The sequence below is a fragment of the Fistularia commersonii genome, chromosome 20 (assembly GCF_037954325.1).
Source record: "Fistularia commersonii isolate RoL2024-O1a breed Wild chromosome 20, RoL_Fcom_v1.0, whole genome shotgun sequence".
Classification (NCBI taxonomy): domain Eukaryota; kingdom Metazoa; phylum Chordata; class Actinopteri; order Syngnathiformes; family Fistulariidae; genus Fistularia; species Fistularia commersonii.
The window spans coordinates 2045614-2057891 of record NC_141303.1 but is presented as its reverse complement, the minus strand read 5'-3'; the positions used below and the strand labels follow the sequence as shown (position 1 = coordinate 2057891).

At 40.4% G+C, this 12278-nt stretch overlaps 1 protein-coding gene across 1 annotated transcript; it reads left to right on the top strand.

Annotated features, from left to right (window-relative positions):
* The first annotated feature begins 851 nt into the window (after nucleotides 1-851).
* On the top strand, nucleotides 852-10929 carry napbb (N-ethylmaleimide-sensitive factor attachment protein, beta b). Its single transcript, XM_086166853.1, has 11 exons — nucleotides 852-1083; nucleotides 3508-3587; nucleotides 3703-3819; nucleotides 4937-4983; nucleotides 5496-5573; nucleotides 5667-5722; nucleotides 6807-6891; nucleotides 7930-8034; nucleotides 8120-8188; nucleotides 8295-8345; nucleotides 9729-10929. Exons 1-11 carry the CDS (start codon nucleotides 983-985, stop codon nucleotides 9828-9830), a joined length of 891 nt encoding a protein of 296 aa, XP_086022979.1. The 5' UTR covers nucleotides 852-982; the 3' UTR covers nucleotides 9831-10929.
* The last annotated feature ends 1349 nt before the right edge of the window (nucleotides 10930-12278 follow it).

The window sequence follows — 12278 nt, the reverse complement described above, 5'->3', positions numbered from 1 at the left end:
GACTTATTAAGGGAATGTCCCAGCTTGCGGGTAACTGTTTAGAAGTACTGTTTTAGGTCAGGGCCAATTCCATGTCACTCCGGGTAAATTCACATGGTGCTAAAGCCACCTTCAGCATTTTGCATTTCCTTATTCTCACTACTTTTTACAGCTTGCTACATTTCATGATTAATCGCAACAACATCCACAACAACAGTGAAGAATATCTTGCAAAGACAAACCTGGTTTCATTGTTTGATTTAAGTTCAAAACACGGGCGACTTACTTCAGTGAAAATATGAGTAAATGGTTCTTGAAGCATTGACTGCCATGTGTATTCAGATATTTATATCCATGACTACTTTTCAGGTCTGTGTCAAAATTGGCAACAATTAAACATGCAAGCAATATCATATTGTTGTGGCTGGGGTTATTATTACTTATCTATTTTTACAGTCATACATCTGTCACAAAATGATAAATTATTAATACACTCTCAATGATCAAAACTTTATACATGCAAAAAGTTAAAAATAATCAAAGTATTAAACTGCTGTGCGTCTAATTATGGCACATTAGCGTCACCTGCTGCACAGATGGGGAAACGATATGTAATGTGTAAAATCCATAGTATATTCTTTAAATAAGAATCCTTTATACGGATTATATAAAAAAATAATTAACTTTGTTTAGAATTATAAAATAGACACACATGCCGGAACATAGTGTTTGGTAACGCACTATTTAAAACAGCGTCGTCACGTCTTTTGGGTAATGTAGTTTTTTCTCGTTTTGAAACTACAATGCTTGTTCCCGAACGGCACTCCAATTCCCGCGATGACACAGCTCTCGCTTAAGCCCCCGACTGGTGTCCGCCCACGCTAAATAAACCCGTCGACTGTAATCCATACTGTACACAACCGGAGCCTCTGCGGATATTTTCCCCCCTCGACACGGGTTTGCTTCCTTTTTTTTCAACACAGCTACGAATAAATAAAAAGAAATGGACAACTCCGGCAAAGAGAAGGAAGCTATCCAGCTAATGGCCGACGCCGACAAAAAAGTCAAGTCGTCTGGCTCCTTTTTGGGAGGGATGTTTGGAGGGTAAGACGGCACTGCACCAAAGAATCACTGGCTAGCTAGCATGTAGCTGGCAGTGTTAGCACGCAGCCCGCTTTTACACTAGTGTGTTGTTATTATTTGTTAAATTCTCCGTGTGGTTGGCTAAAAACACAAACATTAAAAGAGGGTGGCTTGTCATTCGACCTAGACACGGGCGTGTTAGCTAAATCAGGCGTTATTGCTGTAAACAAGCCGCTTTAGTTTAATGTAGTTTAAATACATATAGTTAAATTGATCATACCCCTGGAAAATTTTGACCTATTAACTTTAATTCAACCAATATACTTATTTTTATTTCTACTGGAAATTACACAGGCTTCTCCCCCCAAAAATAAGATAATCTACAAAAGGCATCATTGTGGGAAAGAAAATTAATTCTCGACTGTTATCGTCCGAACAAAACGTGGCATATCCAAAATTATCCACACCCTTCTCCATAATCAATAGAAAAACCTTTATTGGCAATGACAACAATCAAAACCTTCCTGTAATTGCTTTTCAGCTTGCTATGGGTCTTCACTGGTATTTTTGCCCATTCATCTTTTGTGATCTTGCAGGTTGGAGGGTCTACTTGCCATGACCTTTGGCTCCCTCCACAGATTCTCAATTGGATTTAAGTCAGGACTCTTGCTGGGCTCCTCCAACATGTTCATGTGTTTGTGCGCTAACCATTTCTCAGCAAATTTTGCTGTGTGTTCGGGGTTTGTTGTTGTGCAATGTCAAACGGTACCCAAGGCCAAGTTTTTTCACGGTGCTGTTTACTTTTATTAGGTTCCCCGCCCATTGGCTGAAAATCAAAGCATGAAGTTCCCGTCGCCACCGGCGCTCTTCTTTTTTTGTGTACCTAAGACGGCTTTTTGTTTCATCTGACCGTAAAACAGCAGATCTGAAGTCGTCCTCTTAGTCAAGATGAGCTTTCGCAAAGGCCAAACAGGTTTTTTTGTGCATTATCTGGTATGCAGTGTCTTTTGGACAGTCTGCCTCGAGACATTGTCACCAGCAGGGACCAGATTCTCCAGGGTGGCCTTGTTGCTGATTCCTGGATTTTTCTTTATCTCTCTCACTATCCGCTCGGCCAGCACACGACATCACTTTTGGCTTCCGACCAGGTCCTACGACATTTTTCACAACGTGGAATGCCTTGTATTTTTTAAAAGTGCTTTTCACGGTAGCCATTGGAACTTGGTAACATTTAGATGTAGCCTTATTGTGCCTCTTGTACATTGTCTTATTATCTTTTGGGAGAAGCCTGTGTCATTTCCAATTTTAAAAAAAGTCAGTTATGCCAGAGGTATGAATAATTTCGGGCTTGACTGTGTATGTAACACATACACATGTGTATATATGTTAAATCACTACATTGTCTTGGATAAAACGTCGCTATTAACCATTGTCCACGTTTACATCGTTAGTCATTATTGAGTGATTAACATCCTTGAATTGAAAGATGCCGGCAGCATGAATCAGCATGAAAAGGAATCTTCTTTATTATTTATTTGCAAAACAATGCTTAAATTGTTGTTAGTTAGCAAGGTTAGGGTTAACTCGCATGATGCAGTACAATATGGAGGCATTAAGTGGGACCTTGGATCTCTGGTAATAACTCACAACTGTTTTGAATCCATATGGAAATCAATGTATTGATCCTGATGTTTATGTTGTGTCTGTACTTCGGTGCTTGGTTTGATGCTGTATACACCAGAGGTATATAATGCATCTGCATGATGCTCAAATCCAATTTGACGATATATATTTTTCCCAATTTTATACAAGCGTCTGGCTCCACCGGATGGTTGCCATTACAGAAAATTGCCTTCTCTCTCCTGTCTGTCTTCATATGCACCATCACAATAAGCAAAATCATTTATTTGTTGTTTGTCAGTCTATTCCAATAATGCCATTATTGGATGAATTTGCATTCGCCCCAAAATGCAAAGATGCTTCCATTTTTTTTTCTAAACCTCTGCCAGAATCTCCTCCAGCTGTTGTCATTCAGGCACTTGTGCGTGTGGTTTGATAGGCTTTATTCTGGTAATTCTGTGGCCGACCGAGCAGTGATGTAATCCTCCGCTGTGATTGAATGACTGCAGCATTATGACAGCTTTATAACATCCCATCCCCAGGGGTCTATTTCTTGCCATGGATGGGAGATGTATGGAGAATGTGTGGAGGGATTAAAGCAAGCCAGGCCCCCAGTTTGAAAATTGCATCTCCATCATGAGAAAGCAGAATGGTTTGGCACGCTAAACAGTCTTGATGCTGCAGATGTGCGACCTGCTAAACACATCTCTGCCACCCAGACCTGACCGTTTTGCAACTTTCAGCTCAATGTTTGCAGAGTTCAGTCATATTTCCAGTGTTTGCACAACCTTCCCTCCATTCTTGTTTTTCTTTGTTTTGCCTCAGAGGGCATCACAAAGTGGAAGAGGCGTGCGAGATGTACTGCAGAGCAGCTAACATGTTCAAGATGGCCAAGAACTGGAGTGGTACGATATATTATTTTTCTAAAATATTTGAAAGGCTGTAAATGTATGTGCTCTCTTTTTGGCAAAGAAACAACAAGGTTGTATAAAGCAAAATGTTTGCGTTTCCTCTCCTCAGCCGCTGGAAGTGCGTTCTGTAAAGCCGCACGTCTCCACATGCAACTGCAGAACAAACACGACTGTGCCACCAGTTTCATCGATGCAGGAAACGCCTACAAGAAGTCCGATCCTAATGGTAAGACCGACTTTTACTTATTTTATTGTAGTTTCACAGCACGCTGACGGGACAGTCTGCAGACACAATTGATCGAACAGTTGGTGATTAACAGCGTTTTAATTTCAAGAGGATTTGTGGATTCTGTTTTTGATAAATCTGGCTCTCTGATCAAGGTGAGGGATTCGGGAAAACATCACTATCACAGTATTTGTGTGATATCACAGTAATATGTATCACATTTGCTGCAAGGCAATAAAGGGAGAGGGGAAAGACATCATATATTTACGGCTGATCACAATATCTCTCCAGTGGGAAGCTAACCTTTCAGACACACGCACGCACACACACACACACACACACACTGTGTGTTCCAGCATAATGCGGAGTTGGTTGATTCCACTTTTATTCAAATATATGTGACCTTCACCTTAATGCAGCAGAATTCAGTGTGATCCTGCGTCACCGATACGATCCACTCACATATAACATCCATAATAACTGCAATTAGTTGACTACTATATTCAATTTTCAAGAAAAAAATGGCCGGATTAACAGTGAAAAGTATCATTAGTTAATGGTCAAATAGCTTCTCCTTGATTAAATGCTGTATCAAGTTTTTTTTCCCTCTTCTAATGGCATCCGCTCTTCATTGCTTCAATCCGCAAACAGAAAATCAATGCAGATTTCACAAGAGGATTTAAAAAGGCGGAGGCCTGTGTGTCGCACAGATTGGACAGCTTGTAAACAGCAGATACTCGTCATCCTCATCATGTCACACTTTGTGTAGGCCTGTGTTCAGAGCTGGACATTAATTCCTTTTCTACATTTAAAAAACACTAACAACATACAATGATGTGAGTTACCGTCGTGGCTTTCGAGCCAAAAGTTACCAGGAGTTGATTTATAGCGACGTCCTCCCTGTTTATGGTTCAATCAAATAATCTCTGAGGCACAGATGGAGGTAATGATCCGGAGGATGAGAGCTGCTCATAGCGGTTTAATGCTGGTTTGCCATTTGTTTATCCATTCTTTAATTGTGGCGTCTAAAACTTGTTTTTTTTTTTTTTTTTTGTGGGTTTAATTTTTTTTTTTCATGACTAACTCTTCCCTCCTCTTCCCTTAATGCTGCCAAAAGAGGCAATCAAGTGTTTAAACGCTGCCATCGATATTTACACAGACATGGTAAGACCATCGTAGAACTCAGACAAAGGAAACAAAATAAATGACAATATTCAGGAGGCTTGTTTGCCACATGTGTGATCCCAAACCAAAATCAGCTGTTTTCAAAGGAGGAGGAGATTATTTACACTTTAATTTTATGAATTGTATGACACCCTATTTTGTGGTAAAATTCAAGGCAACTTTTTGTTAATTCATTTTGAAATTTTAAAAAGAACTTCCTGCCAAAGCTGCCAATTCACCGTTTAAAAAGATAACCGAGGAAACAAGCGAAGGAAAAGGAATGTATTGATAAAGATAGATATATGACACAATTCTGCCGCCGGTTTCATTTTTATCTTAACGCCCCTTCAGTTAGCAGTCATTTTAGCTCGAAACCCCATCGATGCGAGAGGCTGCAGCTCGACCACACGTCCCTGCGCTGGGACGCTTAGCGCCGCGCTGTCATGAACTTCCACGTGTGAACTTCCGTGGATCGATTAGACCGTCATGATTTCCTTCCTCCGCCTCAACAGGGAAGGTTCACCATCGCAGCCAAACACCACATCAGTATCGCAGAGATCTACGAGGCGGAACTCGTGGATATAGAAAAGGTTTGTGCGCACGTTTGTGTATATAAACACTGTTTCTACAGGAAATGAGAGTTATAGTATTATTTTTTTTTTTGTCATTGTTTTCTGTGACAGGCGATTGCCCATTATGAGCAGGCAGCAGATTACTACAAAGGGGAGGAATCAAACAGGTACCGTTTCTCACATTTCTTTTATCAAGAGGAAATACAAAGGTTTATCGAGGACACTGAGAAGTGCATTTAAAAGCCAGTAACTCAAAGTTGAAATAACATTTTTGTTTCTACCTTTTCAGACAACAATGGCATTTTAATCATTTTAAAATGTTGTGTTATTTCTGGAAATACCCTCTAACCCACACTTTAAATTCCTCTCCAATAACAGCTGCGGGGGAATATAATCACTTGATGCCAGATATTGATGTGACTCGATATGTTCATTATTCGGGGGGCCGCGGTGTGTTATTGATTCCACCCTGAGGTCATCACATTATGAATTACATGATGATTTTATAATGCTGGGCCACACTGGAAAAATGAACAAAAGTTTGTGTATTTGTGTTTAAATGCTGATACGTGGCATCTGAATGCAGTTGACGTCTGCGTCTTTTTAAGCCATTCCTTATCCTTGAGAATATACAAGACACCCTTTCGCTGATTATCTTTCTATATCACCTAATGATATCTCTTTTCTGTCATTTCTTATTTCATATTTTTAAAGTGATTTATTACAGATTAATTGTTGATTTAGTCCTGGCACGGTGTGGACGAACTTTACACTTCCCTACACTATTACATCGGTGTATTATTATTATTATTATTATTATTATCATTATTATTATTATTGTTGTTGTTGATATTATTATTATTATTATTATATACAGTTATCTGGATGCACTGTGGACTGTGACAAACAATACTTTGAATCTTGTTAAAAATCAAGATGATTATCACTCAAATCTTTGTCCTCCATCTGGAATCGAACATTTAAAATCAGGTTTAAAGGTATTTGACAGGAAAACCAAAAGTATTGCAGTAAATACTGGACGCATATTCATTTATTGCCAGGCCTTATTTTGGTGCATTGTTTTACACTTTTTACAGTGTTCAGCACATTTTTCATTGCGACACATAAAGTGCGACGATGTTACTGATTAGACTCGTCAGCGATCTGCCACGATAACCTCTTTCCCACAGACCCACCGGAATTCCACATCATACCCTGATGCTATATTTATAGTGTTGTACTTTCCTACAGCTCTGCCAACAAGTGTCTTCTGAAGGTTGGGGCCTACTGCGCTCAGCTGGAGCAGTACCAGAAGGCCATCGAGATCTACGAACAGGTGCGCATCCTTGTTTTTATTTATAAAAGTAAAAAGACGCGAAGTTTGCAAGAGACGATAGATGTCCTTCTCTTCTCTTGATAGTCATCGACTTAGCTTAGCATGATAAATGAAGGCCATTTTCATCAAAAGTCATTAAATAACCTTTCCACTGACTTAAAAATACTCTATTTTTGATATGGAATTTAACAATCATGAAAAGTAAGAAGAAAAATCACTGAAAACAAAATGACTGGGCTTTTAATGGGTATCGAAACGTCATATTCCAACCCTTTCAGATCATTTTACTGATCATTTTACTAAAAGGTGCTCATCTCTGCCGACTCAGCAGATACTGCAAGTGGTCTATTTAATTTATGCAACACAATATCTCAACTTCAGACAAGCGTTGCAATTTTCAAATCTGTAACATAGTTGGAGATAATCTGACCCCAACTCTTTTAAAAAAAAAAAAAAACCTCTGAAAAGCTAACATGACAAAGACGTTACTTTTGTGTCTTTTGCATTCATTCGTTTGAGTTAAACACACAGTAAAGAAAACACCGGGAGCCACACAAACATTTTGAAATTTAGAATGAATTGACATGGCATGTTACGGTATTTCTTTAAACAAAATATGTGTTGCATTTTGTCAAATCAATAAACAACTACGGAGAAAACATTACATTTCTGCATGGAGCAAAACATTTTCAACTCCAAAAAAGGAAGTTAAAAAGACGCAAAATACACATTTGAGTCCTTCGTGTATTCATGAAAAATAAAAAAAAAAGCCAAACTTAAATTATCTACCGGCATCAAAACAGAGAGAGTGTGAAAATATTAAAACTCGCTTCGTGTAGGTGTTAGAAGATCGCCAAAATTTAAAAAATGAACGAACTAAAATAAGATCCATTTTAATTAAATACTTACTATTCTCAGAAGCCCCCCGGGTCTAATGCTTCCCTCTGCATGGAAAGAGAAGAGAGAAACAGTTTTATAAAGAAACAGTTTCAGAAACAACTCTTTTCAGAAGAGCTCATGAAATGTGGCGGTCCGCAGGTGGGAGCGAACACCATGGACAACCCTCTGCTGAAGTACAGCGCCAAGGAGTATTTCTTCAAAGCAGCCCTCTGTCACTTCATCGTGGATGAACTCAACGCCAAGGTGAGGTCGCCGAGGTCGCCGTGGGACCGTCTTCTGGATTTGGAAGCGCAAACCCTGCCAGATGTTTGTCGCGTTGTCTCCACAGATCGCCGTCGAAAAGTACGAGGAGATGTTTCCGGCTTTTTCAGACTCCCGAGAGTGCAAGCTGTTGAAGGTAGCTGTTCTGAGAACTCAGTGGAATTTGATGGCTCTCTTTCTTTTTTGCGCAGTTTTTTTTTTTTTTTTTAAGTAACCTACATATTTTTTTGTTGCTTTTTCAGAAACTTCTGGAAGCTCATGAGGAACAGAACAGCGAAGCTTTCACAGAGGCGGTAAGTCTTGTTCTACCGTAAGAAAGTTCTCGGGTCTTTGGTGGGTCTCGCAGCCTCGGCTCTCGGAGGTTCTTTGGGTCCCCGGAGGGTTTTCGAAAAAAGTTGAAAGCTGGATCGCAGGTATCCTTTCAGTCCTCCTTCCCCGAGCTACCTCAGTCTGACTGAAACTTCACCGCACGGCGAAAACTTCCGTGAACACACTCTTGAGATGACAACACAGCTGACATGCAGGAGGTTCATCGGAGACCTTAAGTTGCCCAGATGGAACAAATGTCTCTTATGACACGTGAATGCTTGAAAGTCTCTTTATGGCGTTTGAGCGAGAGGGTGAACGGTTGCACGTCTGTATTTGTGGCCGTGTGAACCCTTCCTCTCGCCCAATGACAGCCGGGATAGACTCCGGCGCCCTGAGCGCTGGATAAACAGGATGGAGAATGTATGATTACCGTCATTTCTGGACTATTGGGCGCACCTGAGTATAAGCCGCACCGGCTAATAGTAAATAAGTGTGTACATATATAAGCCGCACTTGTCCATAAGCCGTAGGTGTCCACGTAAGATAAGATAAACTTTATTGATCCCCATGGGGAAATTCCATTAGCACAGCAGTGTAACAGTTGTAATGTCAAAAAAAAGGCAAATAAATATGAATATAAATAGAAATAGAGAGACAGAAGATAGATAGCAAGATATCCATGAATAAATAGACAGCAGCAACAACAACAGGGAAAAAAACATGATAACATGATGATAATAACAACAGTAACATGAGCTATTTGCACAGAAACTTTTTTTTTTTTACTTTTATACTTTCAATTAAATACATACCGGTAACATCCACAAATACCCGAAATGCCTGTGATGAGGCTGATTAAGAAGATTCCAGAATTTTTTTCAGAATTTCACGGTCATTTCATCGGTCCAATGTGACGAGGCTAAATGTTTTGGTGGCGTGAAGCTTGTTAGCCCAAAAAAATTCCGTAATTTGTTCCATCGTTGTTCAAGCCGCCATGTTCAAAGCTTGTGAAAAAAGAAGAGGCTTATAGTCCGTAAATGATGGTAATATGCATTATATCATGTTAGTCAGCAAATAAACTTTGTTTTTTCCAAATCGATGAGAGAAAGCCAAGAATTCATTGGTTTTGAGCCACCTTTCGAAAAAGTTGAAAATGATTACTTAGAATAAAGAAGAAGCACACAAGAAATCGTCAGTAATAGGACTGAAATCATGGTGAGAAATTCTACAAGTTGTTAAAAGAAAACCAGATTTACCTGAAATTAGGAAAATGTCCGTATTGGGAAATTAGAAAAATATATCTTGGGTTACTTTTGCATCATCCGGGAAACAAATCGAGCCAGAATCCAAATCCCGTCTGCTTTCAGGTGAAGGAGTTCGACTCGATCTCGCGTCTGGATCAGTGGCACACGACCCTGCTGCTGCGCATCAAGAAGACCATCCAGGGCGACGAGGGAGACCTGAAATGAGAGCGAACTGGGCCGGAGGAGGGACACATCCATCCTGCATGCTGTCCGACAAACACACACACACACACACACACACACACACACACTCATCCCGTCACTCACCTCACCATATTTGGCGTCTGGAAGGAAGGGAGCGTCTGCAGACGAGTCTGAAATATTCCACTCTTCACTTCTATTCCGTGCTCCGCTTTCCCTCCGAGCGAATCTGAATTTTGGCAGAATGTAAATCCCTCGCCCTCCCCTCTGACCAGAGGTTTGCTGCATACCTTTACACTGAGATCCGTCACGGGGATTTCAGAGCGGTATTCAAACGGATGCTAGTATCGACAGGCACTGCATGTTTTTGTACAATTTAATGTTTCTTAGTCCGGTAACTGGTTGTTTCTTTTTAATTTTTTTTTTTTGATTTAGTTCATGTGTTAAAGGGAAAAAAAAAATCTGTGTTTCTTTTTGTGGTACATATGTTTTAGGGCTTGTTTGGGTTCGAAGGATGAACGGATCCGTTCCTTTGACTCTGTCGGGGTGGAAGTGAAGCCGGAGAGTGTTTTATTGAATCACTGAAAGTGAGTTTCCATGTTTGCTGCTGCTGCGGGGAGAAGCTCCTCTTGGGTGAATTGAAGGATATGCAAGTGTAGACTGTTACACATTTGTATGTAATCTCAACCACTGGTTATTTTTACATGCATATTCTTGTTTTTATTACTCGAGGACTGTTGTTGCTTTAGAATGTGTCGATGTGATAATACTGAATCAGCTGCAGTTTCCAGTCCCTCCGCCCCCCTGAAGAAAATTCCTTTTTGAACAAAAAAACAAAAAAAAAAACCCACCAGCGTAAGCAGGTCGTGTTGCAGGAGGGGGGGACGGCGGCATCGTTCATCTCTAGTGAATCACCGAGGGTTTACTGACACGGTGCATCTCTCAAACAGTCATTTGCTAAGCATGTCATCGTGTGTAGTTACGTGTCGTGTCACATTCATTAGTGAGCCAGACCAAAGTTTTTACTAAAGGAACCCAGCCTCTTCCAGGTGGAATGACAATGGACTTTGGATATGATGTGTTTGCTCGTGCGAATGGACAATAATAAAGTTATTATATCCCAGCTTTGCCGTCTGGCCTTTTTCATATTTTCTTGAAATTCTTTTGGACAGAAAGCCCTCATAACAGCAGTGTAAATAAAAAGGAAACTAATCAAAGTCAGCTTTATTGTCAATTTCTGACTATGCAAAATTATAAATAAGTTAAAATTAAAAAAAAAATTGACCAGATTTTACAGAAACTGCAGTATTTCGCCTGCAGTCACTAAACCCATTTCCAATGGAGGGAGGTCAGGAAACTAGAATCAGACGCAGTCTCGCGAGAGGTCAAGTGAGTCATCGCGAGAACTCCGGCGATCATGCGGACCCACGCGTGATCCTAAATTGTAAACACGACGACGAGAAGAGGAGATGCTCTTTTGTTTCACCGACGACGTTGTACATGAATCCAGCGCTTTTTCGATGGGTAAGTGCACATTTATTTGGATATTTCATCTGTCTGGCTTAAAATGTGTGTTTCCCTGCCTTTAAAAAGGGCGCACATTATTTATGCGATTTAGTAATATTTACTTTTTCACCTAAACTTCTGTCTTTTGCTATCCGTGTGGTCGGGGTTGTCAAATACACAGATTTACGTTACCGGGCTGCAGCTTGTTTTATTTTGAAAGGCTAACCGGATATAACCTGCTGCGACTTCCGGCCACGCTTTACGTGTCATATTGTATCGATTAAGATCCAATTGCTTTCTATCGATACATCTAAAACAGTTATTCATAAGACAGGTTAATGTGGCGTTTATAGCGATGGCGTAATACAGTCAGCATTCACTCATTTCCCCCCTTAAATTTATTTTGTTTGTTTTATTTTCTATTTCACTTGCAGACTTGTTGAAATCTATTTGGCTTGATGTGTTTGCAAGTATCCAAATGTTATTTTCTTTCTTCAAACTTGAATCCAACGAGACATCTTCCAGGCCTTTAAACAGCTGAAAAGGGTTTAAAAGGGATTCCACTTCTTTTGGAGTACTTGTTAAATGGAGTCGTGTAAAATATTGCAGAAATGTGTGTAAGTTCCGCGCAGCTTACTGGATAATTCCAAACAGCTGCGGTGTCCCAAGGAGAGGAAGGAGTCAAGAGTTCAGACAGATCATGCCAGCTCTATTCATTCAGTCGCTTAAGCGTGCGTGTGGAAATCTACCGCAGATCTGATCTAGATCTTACATCACGCCACCCCCCGACCCGTGAAGGCCCGAGATGAATCCTCCGGGCTCCCGGTGTGGGATGAAATGGACCCTGCCTGTTTGGGATTAAATACGATGCCTGAACATTCCAGGATTTTTATTGCATATACTGTGAGCGCCGGAACGTCACGAATAAATGACTGCGGAACAAATGCATTTGGAAATGCGACGGAA

Bases quoted from the DNA above. Each gene is read 5' to 3' on its own strand.
- napbb (XM_086166853.1), top strand. From the start codon at position 983: ATGGACAACTCCGGCAAAGAGAAGGAAGCTATCCAGCTAATGGCCGAC. The intron at 6,892-7,929 runs GTGCGCATCCTT...GGCGGTCCGCAG, and splicing joins CCATCGAGATCTACGAACAG to GTGGGAGCGAACACCATGGA. The intron at 8,035-8,119 runs GTGAGGTCGCCG...TTGTCTCCACAG, and splicing joins TGGATGAACTCAACGCCAAG to ATCGCCGTCGAAAAGTACGA.